The 22,388-nt window shown below is 40.7% G+C and overlaps 1 protein-coding gene across 1 annotated transcript in view; it reads right to left on the bottom strand.

Moving 5' to 3' along the window:
* Positions 1–949: 949 nt before the first annotated feature.
* LOC149233671 (uncharacterized) overlaps positions 950–22,388 on the bottom strand; it is a 271,897-nt gene continuing 250,458 nt past the window's right edge. The window contains exons 11-13 of the mRNA XM_089382256.1: positions 2,175–2,269; positions 1,893–2,005; positions 950–1,803 (exon numbers count right to left, since the gene is read on the bottom strand). Coding sequence (XP_089238382.1) covers positions 1,449–1,803; positions 1,893–2,005; positions 2,175–2,269 — 563 coding nt within the window. The 3' untranslated portion in view covers positions 950–1,448. The remainder of the gene's footprint in view (positions 1,804–1,892; positions 2,006–2,174; positions 2,270–22,388) is intronic.

Genomic DNA, 22,388 nt, shown 5'->3' with positions numbered 1-22,388 from the left:
TTAATGCGTTTTTTGTAATTACAGATTTTTGCTTAATGCCCTTCAAGTTTGGATTTTTATTACCTTAGGTTTTGTTTTACCATGTAGCACTATATTCTCAGACAATGTCTAAGGAGATTTCTGAAATTTAATGCTGTTTTTGTAATTATGGATGATTTTTGCTTGCGGTGGCTACATGTAGATATAGTTTTATCTATGAATAAAACTGAAACAAACTTCTTAAAATAAAAAGGAAAGAAAAATAGAGGATTAAATAATAGAGCCTTTCCTTACCATTTGCCCGTTAATCCAAAACGAGAAATGCATCACGCACATCCAAAAAGTACAGAGCGTATCAATTATTCCTGTCATGTTTTGAGTGAGACGTAATTTGCTGAAAAAATATTTTTTTTCAGGGAACACACAGTTACCATAATATGAATATGAAGTTTGAATAAAGACAATCAGTGCTTTGGTGAAAGGTTACAACATATAGCCATCTACCTTAAGATTTTCAAAATGTTCTCTCCGGGTTTAGAATTGCCTCATATTGATAAATCCTTTAACTATATTTACATCCGAGAATGTGGACTACATAGACATGCATATGGAATCCAAAGATTCCCTCTTTAGATTACTATCAATGGGGAGAGATGATTAAAAACATTCAGAAATGCCGGTCGCAGCCTCCGAATTCAAAAAGGCGTGTCGTCAAATGTATGCAATTTGCTTTACCATTAAACAAAACATGTAACGACATGCACGTTTTTTCAATCAAAATTTTTGTATTAGGCAAAAGAGGAATTCGAAATTTCTGAGAGAAACCTGAATCAGTCATAAATGTGTGATCGAAATGACTATCATTATGAGATGACAATCTTTGCAACATCAAATTACAAGTTAAATCTTGGTAACAGTACTTTCGCGATATGCCTGATAATCCTCGAGCACGGCCATTCTCATATATAGAGCTGCTGAAAAATACAAGCAAATTTAAATGACTTATAGTGAAACATTAATTCGTTCACCTTTTCAAAGGTTCAAACACTTGTCACTTCAATGTGCTATGAGAAAAGAAACCCCTTGTCACTTCATGTTTCTGATGTACTCATCTGCTAAAAGATAAGGTGAATTTAAACAAGTTCCACTTAAATATGAACACCGCCTTTCATCGTTTAAGTTTTAGAAAGTGACTAGAACGCTATACTCTATTTGACAGTTGGTAACCCACCATATTTTTCGATTGACATCTGATACCCAATATTACTCTAGATAATACCGCACATATTCCTCTTGTTCCATATAAAACAAAGAAATCAGCCATCCTGATCAATAAACTTGCTGCATGACTTGAGTGTCTGTTCAATTCAGCTATGGCAGAATCCAGAGAAACAGCTGAAGGAAAAACGTACAAGCCACATAATGAACAAAGGAATTGAACGGACACTTGATGAAAATAGAGACTAAACTTACAAGAAATTCCTCTCTACACTTCCAGAAGAAAATCTTGAAGTTAACCCTTTTGTGAAATTATTAGCATCAAAATTCACAGACTTCCGCCCAGCTGTTAAATCAGTCTCTCGGTCCCAAGGCTTCCATGGATGCTTTCCTGACCATTCGTCTTCTTGCTGCTTCTCTGACTGTTCCACTTTTTTTGACTTTTTCTTCTGCTCATGTTTATGCTTCTCAACAAGAGACATAGAACGCTTAGACTTGTTATACTTATCCATCAGGTCTGCTGTAGCGGAAGAATGTTCCTTTTCAAGGGACCCAATATCCTCATCTAATGCAGTCAGAGCTGCTTGATTGTATGCCTGCAAATAACTGCAAAAAAAATAGTCATTGCAATATTAAAGAATGAACGTATTTAACTGCATATTGACGTTAGGAAACCAAAGGTTTGAGGACAGTACTGCTGCTTTGCTTTATGAGCTTTTTCCAATGGCGTGTCAGTCCAAGTACTTGTATCCCCTCGCTCAGGTTTCTCAGACTTGCTAAAAAATGTTGAATGCATACTTGGGCCAGGCTGAAGTGAAAAACAAAAACAAAGAAAACGAAAAGAATTAGCCATGCAGCAGATCCTCAAATATTGGCAACATATATGTCAGCCTTCAAAAAGCTGTTGCCGTTTGTGTGGCACAGGAAGCATAGCATATTAACACAAAATGTTCTAAAATCAGAGAAAGTAAAACAACCTTTCTTTCAGGTGGGAGCGTTGTCATCCATTCATCTCGTTTGGGTGACAGTTTAACTTCAGCTAGCAACTCATCATCACCTGATATAGCCTCACCTGTGAAAGTCCATTACAGTCACCATGTCAATTATGCCACCACAGCAAAACATCCCATGCAATTAATTTTCATTTCAAATTTCAAAGTTGTCATGTCTTTAAGATTTATACAATCATCATTTGTAAAAGTTTGTCCACACTGTCACTAGCCCTCAATCTCATACATTTTATTTGGAGGGAGGGAGTGAGAGTAAACACACTTCCATTAACAATCGTTCAATAGTGGCCTAAGCCTCAGAGACATCTGCCCACCTGAAGATAAATGTTTATCTGTGATTCATTTAATAGTGACCTGAGCCTAGGAGACACCTCCCCATTTAAAGAGATGTTTATCTGCAAATTATTTCTGTCATCTTATTTTTCTCCTTGTACAAAGAGAAACAATGAGTGTCCACAAGAAAAAAAAAAGCAAAGTGTACTGGTAAGTGATGGCTCTACAATAGAAAAAATTAGTGCAGCAATCCAATATACAAAATAAGATGAGTCCAAGTGATACAGCTGGGGTCACACAGCAAACCATCAGCAATCCTGTTCATCTTCTATCACATAAATTACCACCTTTTGTTGAACTGCGCAGTCTGTTGGATAGTCAACCGTGGATGCAATTATCAGTGTCTCCTTGCACTGGTTGTTGGAGATAACCTAACAACCGATTCAGTTTTGTCACCAAAATGCTTGGGCACCAAAGCTTTACTATGTACCCAACCATTTAAAATAATATATCAGGGGCCAACTTTCTCTCTCTATATATAAAAAAAAACTGCCTATAATGACAGCAATAATGTTTCTTCTGGTTGGCCCTAAGGTACTAACAAATGGCACACGTCTTACTGCCCACCAAAAACTGTCAGCACTTTTAGGTTCTAACTAACAAATGTTTTTAAATTTTTGAGTCTTTGACCCAACTAGTATCTTATCTAGGCAATAGACAAAGCTTCAATCAAGAGTTCAAGGCTTTGTTGAGCACTTGAACGACTGATATGTCAGACTGTCCAGTCCTATAGCTGAGGGGAAGGCTCATTCAAAATATTGGAAAGCTCTGTTTCCTGTCTGTATGGGCTTGGTGCTTGGTGTTGATTCACTCAAGCTTTTCGAGGACCAAATTCCTTCTAAGATATGGCAACCAATGCCAATCAGAGTCGCGTGTGATCAGTGACAGAAAGATCTAGTCAAGAACCAAGTTCTCAATGAAGTCAGTCAGTGGACTACCAGTGTAGGAGACATATCTTTCCATGTTGGAGGGTTGCTAAAAGAGTGTGAAGATCTCTGATAGGTGATGTGAGTTGGTCCAGCGGTCTGTGTGAATGTTGTGTCTGAGAATTAGAAGATAGAAGATGTGACTCACAGGAACGTGTTGTATTTCATTGAGTATTATTCTTGATGGGGGTGGGAGCTGCTTTATACATAAAAAGATAGCTGTTCAGAGTCTTGAAAAGTCTTACAAATTACACGAGTGAAGGGTTCAACTCGGTAAGACCTTTCAGGAGTTCAATGCGTAAAAGGACCAACCCTTCTAGCTCAGTTATGAATCCTGTGGTCAGTTCCACTGAAACCAACTTATCAAACACAAGCTGAATTGGGAATTTTATCTAGCATCAATCCTGCAAACCAAGGCCGAAGAACAGAGTATACGAAATGAACTGGAAAACACTCATGGAGCAATTATCATATGCAAACCCAATATGTTACCAATTACTGTTACGCACCAACAGCAATCACATAACAACACAAAAAGGAGTTTTACAACTGGAGAAAACCCTCATGGGTGATATAAAGGAGTTACAGCAAAGTTAGCTTTTACAAAGGTGACAAGCCCAACCTTTGGTGCTGCTGAACAGAATTACAGCTAAACCCTCACAGTTGTCGAGACAAAATTTCCAATGGAACAAAATCTAGTGATGAGCAATGCAACTGCACCATATAGACACTGACTGGCCAATTCCTCCTTAAATGCAGAACTACATGGAACGCAAGAACCCTTTCTTATAATCCCATTCCTCCTTAAATATTAATCCTGTAAGATTTAGTTATGGAGGGTTCCACTTCTTGTAACCATTGATTTGTCATTCATTGACCTGCTTGCCAATTTAGTTGACCAAACATTGTGGCATCAACATCGACATTCATTCTGCTGTTAACATGAAACATGGACCAACAGCTTTGAACATCCTTGCACCAGTGTTAACTTGCATGTTCTCATAATTTGTTCATCAACAACATCAGCTTTGCAATCCTTCGTAATGTGAAAGTGAGGTTCCTGGTCAACACCAATTTTGCATTTCTTCCTTGTCAGTCTTCGATAAACCTTCCATCAATCTGTTTTGTGGCTTTGCTTGACGCTTCTTAGATCAAACCTTCCATCAATCTGTTTTGTGGCTTTGCTTGACACTTCTTAGATCAAACCTTCCATCAATCTGTTTTGTGGGTTTGCTTGACCCTTCCAGATCAAACCTTCCACTTTATGACTCAGCCATTTTCTCAAGGTTGATTCAACAAATGTTTGCCAACAAATCCAACGTCTCCACTAAGGGATTGATGGTCTCCATCAACTTCACAAGTCTGAAAATGCTAGTGGAACCTGTGCACCATACCACTTCATTTCTTGAGTTAACTCACCCTTCTTACCAATTCTATGCAATTTCATATCGCTATGTTGACGCTTGTGAAGTTTTGTACCTGTTACCCCGCCTTTCAGCAAGGGGTACATACACTTAATAGTGCAGCATTCACCACCATTGTAAGCCCAAGATCACAAGTCAAAATCCATGTAAAAACCATGTGAAATTAGGTATTAGGTATCCGAGACCTATGTCTTTGTCATTGAGTCTATATTCAGCTGTTTGTTTAGAGTCTAGACAATGCCCTATCCCTTGAAGTTCCACTTAAAGTCACTTTTGTCCCCAACCGGACTGGAGGACTTTCGGTGAACTCTCTTGTGTACTCATGGTTTTACGGAAACCTATGTTTATACGGGTGATCACTAGTGTATGGGCCAGTCCATCCTGTGTCGAGGTGCACCTATGTCATCCCACATGGTTAGAGTCCATCAAGTCTAGATGTGACCTTGGCCGTGATGGTTTCTCATGACAACACTCAAATCAGAGCAGTCACTTTTGACAACATTCACATTTCTCTAGCCAGTGCATGACTCCCAATGCAAAGTGGTCTTGGTGGTCAAAAAGTCAACCAAGTTTCAAATAGTAGAGTTTGATGGGAACATTTCATTGTTAAATTTGGCAACTAGGGCCAAACAGTAAACTCCATGTGGGTCATTTTATTAATGGAAGCTGATACTTTTCTTGGATCCCTCTCATTGAGAGGTGTAGGATTGATCTAAATATCATCCGATTCCGATAAGTATTCATGGAGATATGAATTTATTTGTGTTATGGGACAATTCATCAAGGTCGGGCAGCAACCAAATAAACCCCACTTGTGCTCAACATTTTAGTATAAATAGAGGTGGCCTTCATGTCATTTCAACACACTTGGGATCTCTTCCTCTCTACTTGTCTTCGGGTTTTAGTACGAGGAGAGATCCTAAGGGATAACGTTGCCCTGATCCAGAGGGCAGAAGTCGGAACTATCGGGAACTACAGGAACTGTCGGAACTGCCGGAACAGCCGGAACTGTCGGGAACTATCGGAACTGTCGAGAACTATCGGAACTGTCGGGAACTATCGGAACTGCCAGGAATAGCCAAAACTGTCGGAACTGCCGAGAACAGCCGGAACTGCCAGAACTGCCGGAACTGCCGGAATTGCCAGGAATTGTCAGGAACTGCCGGAACTGTTGGGAACCACCGGAACTGCCGAGAATTGTTAGAGCATCTATCTCCGAAGGAGAGCAGCATGCAAGGGATAGCTAACTAGCATTGGGACAGTTGTATGGTACTTAGCAGCAAATACACCACGCATGCAATGTTATAGCCATAGTATTCAAAATCGGCCTAGCTAATCGGTTACCGGTCTAATCGGTCGGTTAGCAGGCCCACCGATTGGAACCGGTCCAAAAACCCGGTCAAACAACTTATGTGGCAAAAAAATGCAGCTAACCGGTCAGTTTAGGACAGAACCGGTCGGCTTGTATCAAACCGGATGGTTTCGGCCTAAACCGGCCAGTTAGGAGGCAAGCCCAACATGAGCCCAGTCAATGCGTTTTTCAATGTGTTTTAGGGGTTTTGGAGGGAAACTAAGGGTGCGTTCCCTCCAAAAACACCCTCTCCAAGCCTTTAAGAGGCCCCTCTCCCTCTCGTTTGTCTCACACATCTGATTTGGAGTGTTTATGAGTGTTTGTGAGTTTGTTTGTGACCTTGGAGAGTGTTGAGTTTTTGCTGGAGTAGTCATCTTGGAGTTGGAGTTGGAGCTGTTTTGGAAGTAGTTTGTAGCTGTCAGTGGAGTTGTCATCTTCAAGAGGAGGCTAAGAAAGCTAGTTTGCATTTCCAGGTAAGGATTTTCACTTGAAAATTCCTCATTTGACTGCTGTCTATGAATTAATCTTTTTTATGTGTTAAAAATTTATAAACTTCTCACTTCTATCATCTATGCTATCAAATCTCTAGCTCTATGCTATCAAATTTTGTAGCTTGCATGTGCATTTGTTTTCCTACATTTAGCTTTGGTTTTCCATGTTTCTTAGCTGCAATTTTTTTTTAAATGGCAGATTTCTTTGCAAATTGTTATTATTTCAAGCAAACATGGCTCCAAAAGGAAAGGATGGTGCATGGGCTCATTGTGATGTAATTGATGGAAAAATGATATGCAAATTATGCCATAAATCTATTGGAGGTGGGGGTATTCTTAGATTGAAACAATGCTTCGCTGGGATAATAGGCCAATTAAAGCCATGCGATGCACCAAATGCAGTGTTAGGTCCTATTAGGGCAGAATACATTTCCAAGCTTGAAAGGTTTTATGAGGATAAGGCTAGGGAGAAGGCCATCCAAGATGACATTGCAAGGAAAAGGGAATTATTAAAAGCCATGAAAGAGAGTGGGTATGATGATTATGAGATTCAAGACTCCTCTTCTATCCCTTCCACCAATGACCCCTTTCACTATGTTCATCCTTCTTTTGGCCAACCATCAAAAGGAACAAAGAGAACAAACATCCAAAGTTTTTTCTCATCTTCTGCCAACATTGCCTCTTCTAATCCCACTCCCTCCCAGCCAAGTTGTCAACCCACTTTGGATCAACATTGGAAAAAACAATGCAACGAAACTTCTCATCAATACATTAGTAAGAAATACTTGCAACCACCAAATGAGGTTTGTAGTGGACCACAAACATCACTGTGAATTAGTTGAAGCCGCCTGTTTGCTCGCCATGAACTTGTTGGAAAACTTTCTCGATTTTGTTTCCCATAAATGCAAGCTTCACATTTTGCATTTTCCCTTTTGAATGTGGGAAGTCCTTTAACCATTCCTTGTTTCTGCAATTGAGAAAGACTCTCAAAATTCAAATGTCCATATCTTACATGCCATAGTCTGATAGGTGAAATACCTGTAGTCACTGCCCCTGCAAAATCAGAATGCCTTGGAATAACTGTCCCTTATATCCGTAACAGTTTTCCATCTTCATAACCTGTCATAACTGTTTTCAAGTTCTGTTTCACTGAATTAATCTTCACTAAACCATCTTCCATAATCACTTGATGTCCTGCTTGTTGAATCGTGACTAAAGAGAGCAAATTTTTCTTGAAACTGGGTACATACCATACATTGGAAATCAATTTTTCTCCAATGTCAGGGAGAAAAACTTTTACGACTCCTTTTCCATAAGGAGTATGTTTTGTATCATCAGCAAGAAAAATTGAATTAAGTTGGCATTCTTGAAAATTCCAGAAAAAATCACGTCGACATGTCATGTGCTGAGTTGCCCCGGAATCCAAGATCCAGGCATCTTCATAGTCACTTCTAAGATGAGATGAAATTTGTGATGCTGGTGAGGAAGTAAAAACATATTCTGAGCTATCTTCATCTTGATCATTTGCAAATTGTGCTGAATGCTGCTGAAATTTGGGAATTTTATTAAGTGAAGTTCGACAATCTTCAGCATAATGGCCAACTTTGTTGCATCTTCGACACACAATTTGACTAAAGTCTCTTCCTCGTCCTGAAGATTGTCCTCTGCCTCTGCTTTGACCTCTATTTGGAGATTGTCCTCTACCTTGACTATTATATCCTTGTCCTTGAAAATTGCCTCTTCCTTGGTTGTTTCCTCTACCTTGAAAATTATTTCTTCCTCCTCTGTTAAAATTGTTGCCTCTACTTGGGCTTCGACCTCGATTATGTGTTGCTTGATTCTGATTCCATCGGCCTCTTCCTCGAGAACTATCTGCTGAAGACTTACTTGTGCTGGCTTCTGTGAGAAAAACATCTTCACCAACTTTCTTCTTCTTCCCAAAAGTTTTATCATGCTGACTTAACATTTCACAAAGTTCATCAAACTTTAGTTTTTCTAATTTCCCAGTTACTTGTAAAGTTTCTAAAAAATGCGTATAGGAAGAAGGAAGCCCAGCAATTACAATTGTGACCATAAAGCTATCATCAATTGCGGGAAAACCAACATTAATAATTTCCTGCTTAATATTCTTAAGTCTGGAGAGATATTCAAGAATATCACCATCTTCAGTTAATTTTTGTTGCAACAATTTTAACTGTAGATCAACCTTCTTTGATTCAGGCTGAGTATCAAAGAGGTCTTTAAAAGTTTTCAAGACAGTCCATGCATCTGTGGCATTCTCTATATGTACATACATTTCATCATTCACAGACGATTTAATAAGAGCTAAGGCTTTAGCATTCTTGATTTCCCATTTTGCCAGTGGATCTGCATCTGTGGGTTTATTCGGCTTAACATCACCATCACATATTCCTTGCCATAATTCATTGTAAATGAGTGTGCTTTCAATAAGACGATGCCACGTTTTATAAGATTTGGTGCCTTCTAGTTTGTCGGAATCAGAAAATAAGTTAATCAACTTAGACATTTTTAGCGTTTAAGAGACGCACCAAGAAGCAGAACAGAAAGTACAAGATAGTCAGCACAACACACCACGCAAAAAACACGATCTATCGGGGCTTGGCCTTGACCCTCGAATAGTCGTCAAAACAGGAGAATATTGACTGAGCTTTGCACTTGGCTCTAGTCAATTTCTCAAATTTTACAGGGCAACTTTCAAAATTTGACTTTTTACAATGGTGCTTTTGCACAATATGGTAAAAAAGAAATTACCCCCCCTCAAAGTAAAATTACTTTGAGTTACAATGTGATGATCCCCAAAAAAAATTTCTTAAAAACAAATTACCCAACACACCTTATCGCTCCAATTTACAAATAAAACTCCTTATTACTCCAAAACAAAAGAAAATTTCAAAACATCACCCTTATTACTCCATTACAAGGCTTTTTTTTTTTTTTTTTTAAATACTCTTAAAACCTCACTCATCACTCTATTACAAAGCTTTTAAAGCTCACCTTATTTCTCCCAAAAAAAAACACTTATTACGCAAGTAATATACCTTCCAAATTACATATAAATTGTCAAAAAGCCAAAGCACTGTCAACAGCGTTCGGAGAACTGAATATACCTTCCAAATTACATATAAATTGTCAAAAAGCCAAAGCACTGTCCACGTCCTATAAGACCTGATGACCACTATTTGGAGATCATGCGCCTGAAGGGATGGTTGGATCTGGATTTGAATGTTCCTGATTTAGCACCACTTGCTGTTCGGAACTGCAGTTGCGATTTGCAACCTTCTAATGCTGTATAGAATTTCACACAAACTTGTAAGCTTGTATTTCTTACTATTACCTGGGATCCCCTTAGTTCAAGATCTTGTAGCCGTCACTCTCACTTTTAGCGCAGCTGCGACTGCTACTAAATTCACCTCCACAAATTCTTCTTTTCTGTTAAACTCTAAAGCAAAAACAAGCGTTATTGCCTGCTTACAGCACTCGAAATCGCAACCAAATAGCGTCCTCTCTCAATAACGTGAACCCTCAAACTATTGACGTTGACATCAAAGGACTCCACCGCAGCACCTCCATTAATAAACTCAGAGAACTTATCAAAATCGGGCCATATATCCCTGGCAGTCACCCGGCGGCCTCGGCTCGCAGGGGGTAAACTGTTGGCACTTTATACTTACCCGTTTACTAGATGGTGAACACGCATTCACTTCCTGCTCCTTTAACTTACAATTCCTCTACGCTGATAGCAACAAACAGAAATAGATGTTATTTCTTACCTCGTCTTCCTGCGCTTCACAGATTTCTCGGTCTCGGTGTTCTTTACACAACACTAAACAGATAAGTTGGATTTCTCTCCACGCTGTTCACGCTATCCCAACCAGTCAACAGAGCAACACGAGTTTGGATTCAAACAGTTTGCAGCTCTCCACGTTGTTCAAACTAAATCAATGCTATTTGAAACATAACAATTTCCAATTGAATTCCAATGGAGATTTAAAACATAGCTCTGCGCCCTCTTACACTCAACTTACAAATTTGAATTGGTTTTCAATAGCCTCAAAAAAAATTGATTTTCAGATTTGAAAAAAAACTAAAATCAATAAAAAAATTTCTCTTTTGAACAAAATTTTGACAAATTTCATACCAATTGTTGAGCACTTCAACGGAGTTGAGTTTTTCCAGGATCTGATAGAGCTGGAATCTCCTCCTCAAATCAACTGCTGGAATCTCCTTCTCAAATCAACTGCAGCATTACCATAACTCTGATACCACAATAATGGCAGAAGTGTCCTCAGACACGTAATTTTATTAATCAGAAAAAAACAATTACATAATTGATTTGCAAGAGCTTACACCCGAACAACCAAACACTCTTGCAATGAGCTATTTATAAGCTCCATGTCCTAACTACCTCTAATTATGGAGCACTTATTAAATAACAAGTGTCCATTTACAATAAATGCTATTCAAACCAACTAGCTAACTAATCTCCTATAATAGAGCCTAAGATACGACACATTTGGAGAGTCATATCTAGTTACAACAATATGCTAATTCTAAAAGTCTCCATTAAATAATTAAACATTCTAGAATAATAATTATTAATTTAATATCTTAAATTAATAATTATTTTATTCTAATTTTATAACCTATGATAAAATTTGTATTTTTGGATCATCTAACATACATTCTATCGCGCGCGCGCTCTGATATGCTCAGGCTAGGTCTGCGTCCGATCGCCCGCCGCCATGACTGCTCCAGGGGGTGCGGAGCCCTCTCCCACCCCTTCGCTAACACCAGCAGAAGCCTTCAGAAGTATTCTAACGCAGAGGGGGAAAAAACGAACTCACCCTGAAGTCCCGAAATTTATAAAAAAGCTGGATGAAATCCCAGAAATTGCTTTGCCAGAAGACCAAACTATCAAAATCGCCCTTGCCCTGGCTGACAGAGGTTTAGTGGGGCAATTTATGGGTCGGTGGCCAACAACAAAATCGACTGATGAATGGGTTCAACGAAACTGGAGACCTCTGCTTCCCAACGCGGTTGGAAGGGGCTTTTTCATCTTCGAATTCACTACCAAGGAAGACCGAGATCTAGTGTTCAGAAATGGCCCATATTTCATGGGAAATCAAGGTCTCTTTCTGAATAAATGGACACCCGACTTTGACCCCTCAGTCGATGTTCCAAAGGAGGTCCCTGTTTGGGTCCGGCTCCCCAATCTGCCAATACACTGCTGGAGCTATCAATCTCTGCAAAAGATAGGAAACGGACTGGGCAGATTCATCGACAAAGTTGATAACAAGGGCCAATACACCTGCGCCAGAATCTGTGTGGAAGTTGACCTAGAAGCTGGACTACCGGAAGCCATCAAGCTCTCAGTGGGAGATTGGCACCACTACCAGAAGCTGGACTACGAGCAACTGCCATTTAAATGCAGAATCTGCCATGAGCACGGCCATTTTCAACGAAACTGCCCCAAAGCTCCATCAGGGGACAAAGAGGAAGAAGAAGGATGGAAGGAAATAAAAAAGGGAAAGGTAGTTTCAAAGCCAAACGAGAAGAAGCAGACAGGACCAAAAGGGAATCCCCAGCCCAATGACAAGACCAAACCAGTCTCAAATGAAGGCCCTTCCTCAGCTGAAAAGGGGGAGGCCTCAGAGAACCATGAAGAAACTGAAGGTCAGCCGAAGAAAAGGAAAGATACCGAAGAAGAATCAAATGCCCACCTAACTAAGGCAGATCAAGGGGAAAAAGCAGGCAACGACGAGCACATCAGTCTTGCCTCTGACTCAGGGGAAGAATCAGAAGAAAGAGATTCTGAATCAGACAGCTCACAAATTTCTCCTATCAAATCGACCAGGGGCCGAAAATCCAAGAAGAAACAGAGAGAGGAAAAAACCTACATGGATGTTCTCCAAGGCTCCCAGAAAACTCTCAAGGGAATGATGAACACCAGATCAGGGCGCAAGCATAACAAGGCTCCAAAAGGAGCCACTCCCCCCCACCCCAGTAAATAATGAAATACGTCTCCTGGAATTGCAGAGGATTAGGTAGCAGGCTGAAAGAAGAGGCCCTAAAAGACATTGTGAGGTTGCATATGCCTGAAATCTTTCTCATCCAGGAGACAAAGCTAGAGGACACTCTTCTCCTCCAATCCAGCAAAACATTCTAGCGCAAAGGCCCTGGTAGAGCTGTCAGTGCTAGAGGTGCCTCTGGTGGGATTGCCTCCTTTTGGGACAGCTCCAAATACGATTTGATCCAAGAAGAAAGTAGCCAGCGCTGGATTTTCACTCAGCTCCTTCACAAAGACTCTGGTCACCAAGTAAGTATGTTTAATCTTTATGCTCCGGTCTCTCCATCGGAGAAAAAAATTTGTTGGGACTCGCTCCAGTCCTTTCTTTTATTGTACAATCCAGAAAATATCATTATTGCAGGGGATCTGAACGTTACTCTAGCTGCTGAAGAGAAAAAAGGTGGTTCCCCTGTAAGGGATCCTGCCAGAGAATGGGTAGAAGATATCATGATTGGCTGGGATTTGGAGGACATCAAACCATCAGCTGGGAAATACACTTGGTCTAATAAAAGATTAGGTCCCAGCCATATAGCTGCTCGATTGGACAGATTCCTAGTCCAATCCTCCTTTCTTACTAGCGGGCTAATGGCATCATCCAAAATTCTGCCCAACTGCACCTCCGATCATAAACCCATAAGTCTCGAGCTTTCCATGGATGGCTTTCTTGGCCCCATTCCATTTAGATTTAGCCCATTGTGGATTCAGCAAGAGGATTTCAATGAGGTGGTTTCTGAAGTCTGGAACCGGAAAATACAGGGATCCCCCTTCTTCGTGTGGGAAGGAAAGCTGCGGGCTCTTAAGAGAAGACTCAAGGAGTGGGCTAAAGCTTTGAAAACACCTGCTGCCAAGAGAAAAGAATCTATAGAAAACCTTGCTGCCCTCCAATCATCAATGGAGGACTCAGTTATTACCCAAAGTCTGCTCCAAAAAGAAGTTGAGTTGCAAAAAACCCTTCATAAAGCTAGTAGGGACGAAGAGGAGTATTGGAGACAAAAATCTAGAAACTTATGGCTTCAGGCCGGCGACAAGAATACTAGTTTTTTCCACAAGCATGCCGAAGCTCGAAAGCAATTCAAAAATGTTTCAGAAATCCGCTTCCAAGATGCAGTGGTTAAAGATTTTGAAGGCATCAAGAGAGCAGCATTCTCCTTTTTCAAAGATCTCTATTCAGCGCCTGATGACCAGCCTATAGATCCTCAAGCCTATCCGTATAATCTAATCCCCTTCTGTGTGCAAGACCCTGTCAATAATATGCTGACTGCCCCGATCAGCATGGATGAGCTCAAGAAAGCCTTGGATAGCATGGAACCGGATAAAGCGCCAGGGCCTGATGGGTTCACTGCTAGGTTCTTTCAGTCTTGCTGGTCAACTATCAATAAAGACCTCCTGAGAATGGTCAGGAAATCCCAATTCTGTGCAAAGATAGGAGGCAGTACCAATTCAGCCTTCCTTGCATTGCTTCCGAAAGAGAAAGGAGCCTCAGATTTCAGTAGATTTCGACCCATTTCGCTATGTAATACCAGCTATAAACTGATTACCAAAATTATATCCAATCGCCTCAAGAATATTCTGCCAGACATCATTCCGGAGAACCAAGGAGGCTTCATCAAAGGAAGAAAGATACTGGACAATATCGTGCTGGTTCAAGAGGCAGTTCACTCAAGTGGCCAGAGAAAAGAGAAAGGAATGGTAATAAAACTCGACTTGGCTAATGCCTTTGACAGGGTGAGGCATGACTTTCTGTTTGCTGTTATGACAAAAATGGGCTTCTCAATAAACTTCATAAATTGGGTGAAAGCCTGCATTGCCTCTCCTTGGATTGCACCGTTGGTAAATGGACGTTCGACTGAATTTTTTACAGCTTCCAGGGGATTAAGACAAGGCTGTCCGCTGTCCCCGCTCCTCTATGCTATTCAAGCCTCAGTGCTCAGTTTTCAGCTGGACTTCTGTCAGCAAGTCCAAATTCTACCAGGCCTCAGAATGGTGCAAAATGTTAAAGACATAAACCATGCCCAATTTGCCGACGATACTCTGCTTCTAGGTGGAGCGAGCATTAATTCGGCCAGATCTTTTAAAAAGGAACTGGACATCTATAAGGAAGCCTCCGGCAGCAAGATAAACTATTCAAAAAGCACAATCTATGGCTGGAATTGCTCAGCCAAAAATCTAGCTGACATAGCCAGGCTACTTGAGATGAAAATTTGTCAGGACTGGGAATCCTTCAAATATCTTGGGATCCCAATTTTCAGATCCATCCCTAAAGTAGCCCACTGGATGCCCCTTTTGGACAAGCTTAAGCTCAGAATACAAGCCTGGGGAGCCTCCTGGCTGAACACTGCTGGGAAAATAATTCTTATAAAAGCTGTCCTAACAAGCATGCCTCTTTTTCAGCACTCCATTCTCCTTGCCCCCAAAACCTTTCTCAGTAAAATGGATGGTATGCTGAGGAGATTCCTATGGGAAGGAGGGAAAAACAATGAAAGAGACTTCATTTAGTAAATTGGGATACCATTAAAAGACCATACATGGAAGGAGGTCTGCAAATGAGAGACTTGGTTGCTCAAAATCTCGCTCTAGGTTCAAAAATGTTGTGGAATATTGTGGCAGGGAAAACAAGCTGGAGCAAGAAAGTACTGTGGAAGAAATACTTTCAAGGTCAACGTTTGAGATGTTTGGACCTTCCCCCAAAAAACTCCAAAGGCTCCCCAATATCCAAACTTTGTATCGCGGCTCTGGAGAACTTCAGTCCCAACCTCTACTGGATCCCAGGTAATGGGAAAAAAATTAGAATTTGGAAAGATCAGATTCTTGGAGACCAGCCACTACATCATATAGAAGACCTGGCAAATATTAAACTTTGGCTGCATTCCAACAATAAGGAAACACTGTGGGACATATCCACCTGGATGGAGGATGCTGGCAGAAGATGGGACAGCTGGAATCTTGGAGAGGTACCACACCATTTGCAATCTGAAGCTTCACTTCTATTAGACAAACTCCAAGGAAAATCTCCTTTGTCAGCAACAGCCAAGGACAAAAGAGGGTGGGGCTCCCATACTGGTTCCTTCTCGGTTGCTGAAGGATACAAAAGTTTGATTGCTGTTCCGAATGTTCCTCCAGACCCAACGCAATGGAAATTCATATGGAGCTTCCCTTCACTCCCAAAAATAGACTTCTTCTGTTGGACGCTTGCTCATAACAGTGTCCTCACAGGAGATAACCTGAGAAAACGGGGAATGGAAGGGCCTTCCAGATGCCCATTATGTATATCAGAGGAAGAAACAGCTGATCATCTGTTGTTGCTGTGTCCCTTTGCCAAGGCAGTTTGGAAGGGGGTTCTGAGCTCAAGGGCGGACAAGATTGAGCTGCCAAGAAATGTGCCAAACATGCTACACGAGTGGGCCAAGCTTTCATCGTTCTGCCTCAAAAAAAAAAACCTTCTGAAGACTGCATGGATGTGGATCCCTAAATTCATCTGCTGGAAGTTATGGCTGGAAAGGAATAACAGAATTTTCAGAGGAGAAATCTGCACATCAAACAACGTTATCTCCAAAACTAAAGCTATTCTAGGAGAGACATTGGAAGCTAAACCAACCTTAAGGAATGAAGCGAAGCTGGACAGTGAGGAGGAGATTTGGCTGAAAGATATTGTCCCAGTTAATCAAACCATCCCTATTACTCCAGCCTCTTGCCACGCCACGTGGGAAATTCGCCTGGAAGAACAGGAATTTCTAAAGTGGAGATCGGCCCTTGATTACCATTGTCTATTCTTCGACGGGGCCTCTAAAGGCAATCCAGGTGCTGCGGGTGGCGGTGGAATTCTGCTGAATCCAGATGGCACTACATTACTCAGGTATCATTGGGGTCTGGGAATTGAATCAAACAATAGAGTTGAGGCTCTAGCTTTGTGGCAGGGACTGACTCTGGCTCTTAAACGGAATATCCAATCCCTGACGGTCTTTGGAGACTCTCGGCTCATCATTCAAGCAATGAACTCAATCTCGAATCCCTTGCAGATCCATTTAGGCCGAATTCTCAAGAAAATTAGACCCATGCTGGCTATGTTTCGGAAAATTTCCTTCTACCATATAATGAGGCAGCTAAATTCTCAAGCCGATTCCGAAGCCAATCTTGGCTCAGCCAGAAGCCAAAGAACCCTTTCAATAAACTCTGAAGAAACTCTCTGCATCATCCCTTAATAGACTCACCAAGGAAAACTGTTATTTCAGATGTTTTGGGGATCAGCTCCTGAACTAGCAATCTTGGATACCCATCAGGTTTTTGCTGAACTAATTATCAGGAATCAATTAAACCAAGCTCCAAGGGCAGACAATCAAGAAAAGTTAGATGTTTTGGAAACACTGTTCCTGGAAGGCTCTATAAACTCTGTTCCCAGCAGAATCCTGAATCGACTTGGGAGTTGTGTGTCAGATTGAATGAATGCTCTTTACAGGTGTGCTACAGGCAGAAATAAAAGATTTTATTCTGGTATTTCATCCACATCTCGGAAGAAAGCCAAGAATGGCAGCAATAACTCTGGTCCTTTCCCTGTCGGTCAGCTCTAAAGCTTGTTGAGACTGTTAGCAGAACAAACCTTTCCTTGATTGTCGTTGAACTTCAGAAAGATGATCATGTGACAGAATATTTCTTATCCATTGGTCTCACCGCCATGTCACCTGCAAAGGGGAATATGAACCTTGCATTAGTGCAAGCTGAACTAAGCTTTGTTCCTGATAGTGCATCGAATATTTCTGTTAGCGACAGCAAGTTGTTTTCCCAAGGAAAACGCATTCTCTCTCTTTTAAATGTTCTTATCTTGCAACATTCATTTGAAAGCTCAACTGGAAAATCAGGTACTGGTTCGTTGAGGTTTGATGAACAGAGACGGAAGACGGCTACAGGTAACAGCCAATTCGTGTTTGGGAAAAAGACCATTTAAAGATGCCCATTGAAAGCACAATCTGATACTCATTAAAAAGTAATTAGTAGTGCGCCATTGATTTGAAAACTATAATTGGAAAATGAAGTGCTGGTTGGTCGAGGTCTGAGAAACAGAGATAGAGGACGGCATATCAAATTCCAGGTTGAAGCAAGTTAAATTCTGAAATCTCCCAGTGGCAACAGGTAACAGTCAATGATTGTATGGACAATTGATCCTTAAAAGATGTTCAGAACCTTTTAGGCAGAGTCTATGCGAATTTTCCCAAAGGGCGATTCTGTGACAAAACAGGTCTATGGACCTCACTGTGTAACAAGAAATTTGAGAGATGTGAAAACAGAGGATTTTAATCCGATGTACTAAGTACGTGGCAGCTGTTTTGCCGCCAATCAAAAATTAACCGTTAAAGTCAAAAAAAAAACATACATTGCTAGATGGTGGTATGATTCAAATATCCCATTTAATGCTGCTCGCTCACCTTATTACCAAGCTATGTGGGACTCTGTTATAGCTGCAGGAAAAGGCTTCAAAGGCCCTAGTCTGCATGACTTGAGGGGAGCTCTTTTGCAAAAAGAGATATCTTCCATTAATGAGTATTTGGTTGAATTTAAAAGATTCATGGCTCAAAACAAGTTGTTCCATCATGTCAGATGGATGGACTGATCGAAAGAACCACACTATCATTAATTTCCTTGTTTCTTGCCCTCAAGGAACCATGTTTTTGAAATCAGTTGATGCATCTGATAAGGTGAAGGATGCAGCCCTTCTATTTGAGCTTTTGGATAACATTATTCAGGAAGTTGGGGAGCAGCTTGTTGTGCAGGTCAGCCTCAAACTATGTTCTTGCTGGAAAGATGCTTGAGACCAAATATAAGACCATATTTTGGACTCCATGTGCTGCACATCGCATAGACCTCATGCTTGAGGATATAGGCAAAGTGGAGTGGGTAAAAAACACGGTAGAGCATGCTAAGTGCATTACAAAATACATTTACAACCACTCGTGGGTATTGAGCCTAATGAGGAAAAACACTGGGGGAAAAGAGCTTGTTAGGCCTGCAATTACGAGATTTGCAACTCACTTCCTCACGTTGCAATGTCTCAATGGTCAACATAAAAACTTGCAGAAAATGTTTTCCTCTGAAGAATGGTCTGAATCTCAGTCGGCTCATAGACCAGATGGAAAAGACACCAAAAAGAAAGTGTTGGACAATTATTTTTGGAAAAGGTCTGTAAAGCTTGTGAAAATTACCAAGCCCCTTGTTAAGGTGCTAAGGATGGTGGATGGGGAAAAATTGGCCATGGGCTACATTTATGAGGCTATGGATCAGGCAAAGGAGCAAATATGGGCAGCTTACAAGGATAGGTTAGCTAAACCATATATCCGAGATCATTGAAAACAGATGGAACAATCAACTCCATCGTCCTATACATGCAGCTGGGTATTTTTTGAACTCAAAGTATCATTATAAAAATCGGCTAGGAGATTTGCATGATGGGGAGGTCAGAGCTGGATTGATTAATTGTTTGGAGTGCATGGTCCCTAGCCATGCAAACCAGTTGGAAATACATAGACAACTTACTGTTTTCACTATGGCAGCAGGTACTTTTGGCAAAAACTTGGCAAAGATGGCAAGAGATGTGGACCAACCAGGTAAGCAATTCGAATTTCCAATTTGTTTTTCTTTTCAAGTTAAAATTGTTTACGTTCTTTACAATTCAAATTATAAACTAAGTTACTAATTAATCTCTTTTTCTTTGCAGCACATTGGTGGGAGTCATTTGGTGGCCAGTGTCCTCAATTGCAAAGGTTTGCAATTAGAGTCCTCAGTCAAAATTGTAGTGCTTCAGGTTGTGAACGCAATTGGTCTGTTTTTGAGCGCATATACACGAAGAAGAGAAACTGTTTGGAACAAAAACAGTTAAATGATCTTGTTTTCGTGCAATACAACCTTTAACCGAGGAAGAACCAAATGATGAGCAAAACACCTAATCTAGATCCCATTGTGTTGGACGATATTGATCCAACATCATAATGGGTGGAGGAGACTGAAGATCCTGTGTTTGAAGCTGATTTTGATATCGACATGGCTTTAGCGGGGGATGAAGCAGATTATGTGGCGGCATCAGAACCAGGGTCAATAGCAGCATCAAGGAAAGGCAAAGAACCAATGGAAGGCACTAGTCGTGCAGGTCGACAAACTCGTGCTTCCATTAGGTCCACTTCTATTGTTATTGGTGGCATTGATACTGAGGTTGTAGATCAAGCTGAGGCATTCTCAGACTCTAAACCAGATGATGTCTATGTAGCTCCTGATGATGATCCTGTGGCTAGTAGTGGTGATGAACTTGATGATTGATCATGTGTACACTGTAGACTTGTAGTAGGCCAATGGCCTCATAGCTTGCAGCATTGTTTTTGGACTTTATAGGCCATTTAGAGCCTCATTGCTTATGTATTTTGCTATTTTGTCGATGATATGTATTGCACTCGGTGCCATTTTGATATATTCACCTTTACATGGTATATAAATGAGCAAACTTTGCATATTTTGTCTCTATTGGCTTGGAATCATGGTTTTAAATCTTAAAAATAGTTTTGTTTCATTAAAAATTAATTATTTGATGTATTTTTTTAAAACCAGTTCGTTTAGACCAAACCAATCCCGGTTAGACCGGTTTTGGTCGATAAATTGGTTCATTAGGTGGACCGGTCCAATCACCAGTTCCGGTTTTAAAAACACTAGTTACAACTAGCATGCAAGGGACAGCTAGCATGCAACAACAAGCATGCTAAGGTCAACAAGCATGCTAGGGACAACAAGCAAGGTTCAGCCTACACATAGGTTAGTATGGCAACATGGTGCAGCAATGGCACATAAAGCAGTACAATGATGGGTACCGTCATGATTAATGAAGCGTGATGAGATGCAGCATAGTGATGATGGGCACAGGATGGTGCAGCACGATGAAGTGCAAAATGATGACAAAATGCAACACAACGATAGGTGAAGAAGTCACCTTGGAGAATCAGTTGAAGCCGCATGTCTTCAACTAATCTCATGTATCATCTTCTTAGAAATGATCTATGCTCTTATCTAGATAAGTCAAAGTGTTGACTTCTGTTGTAAACATACTACCTCTCTCTCTCAACTGAACTATTGAAGAACATATAAGAAGAATTGATCAAGGGTTTCCCCACATTGGGGTTTGTCCCTAGCTAGCGCCACATCTTGTGTCCTCTTGTCTTGGCTTGTCTTCTGCGATTTATGTTTATGTTCTATCTGCAGTTTACTTTAATGTTGATGTGATTGCTAATCTGGAAAAGATATTGAGCTAACTATGAAAATTGAAATAAATTGCTCTAAGCATAGAACATACCTGAAATTAACATGGTATCAAAGCTGAGGTGAAGACAATGCCCAAGCAAGAGTGAAAGAACAATCACCAAAGATAGTTGGGAAAGGACAAAAGGATCAGTGGATTCCTCATCCCTCTTCAGATTCACCGAGGGTGAAGTTGAAGCAAAGTATATTATTAGAATGGCGCAACGGAAGTTTCTAATGGCCTACCTAAAGATCACTTCATTAGGAAGTCCAGATCTAAGGGTGGAAGGAAAGGCAGATGACTTGGTTGCAATAAGTTCGACCATTATGCGAAGGAGTGTCCAAATGGCAGAGACACATCTCTTGATGAAGATAACAACCATTCCAATGACATCTTCAATGATCAAAGGAATGACAAGTAATGCAGGTCATCAAGGAAATGGCCGACTCTTCAAAAAAAAAAATGCAAGGAACCCTAGGTATGAAGAATCAAATGTTGTTTTTGATAAGATAAAGAAGAGTTATCTTGTATTGGCCCTCTCCTTCAAATTCTTTGGGAATCTGGCTTATTGATTGTAGTGCTTCAAGGCACTTCATCGGATAGTAGGGTGCACTCTCTAATTTGGTAGAGATGGAAACAATCGTGGGATTATACTTGGAGCCAATGCCACCTATTCCGGAAAGGGTGTAGGGAATGTTACCCCTCAACTAAATGAGGGTAACTCGATTCATTTACAGAATCTCTTTTATGTACTTGATCGCAAGAAGAACCTGGTGTCCATTTCGGCAATGGAAGTCAAAGGTTACAGGGTGGCACTCATCGATGGAAAGGTACGTGTTTGAAAATAGAATTTTCAAAGATGTTTTTGAGTTCAGGGTTGTATCAAGTTGCAAGAAGTCCACTGGGGACCATGTCCATTGACACATAACACCGGAGGTCTGAGTCAGATGGTGACAGGGATGCCTGAATTCAAAAAGAGCATGAAAGTACATGTCTGAGATGTACCGAAAGAAAATATTACAAGGGGACCATTCCCATCATGTAGTAGGTCCACAGGTTTGGAACAACCAAAGGGGCTTGAGATTCATGATCAGGGATCTCACGTATGCAAGTGGAAGAAAGCCCTTTATGGCTTGAAGCAAAATCTCCCAAACGTAGTTGATCTGAAAATGAGATCTTAGATTAATATTAAGGTATTACAGACTCATGTGCAGGATTTGCCTATATTACTTAATGCAACGGATCGAAAAGATTGCGAATAATATAGACAATGAGCAGTTAGAGAAACATAACAGACGCACA

The sequence above is a fragment of the Pinus tabuliformis genome, chromosome J (assembly GCF_031772625.1).
Source record: "Pinus tabuliformis cultivar Carrire ecotype Pingquan chromosome J, CPIR1, whole genome shotgun sequence".
In the NCBI taxonomy this organism is placed as follows: domain Eukaryota; kingdom Viridiplantae; phylum Streptophyta; class Pinopsida; order Pinales; family Pinaceae; genus Pinus; species Pinus tabuliformis.
The sequence above is the reverse complement of the archived record's forward strand: the minus strand, read 5'-3'. Positions and strand labels throughout refer to the sequence as shown.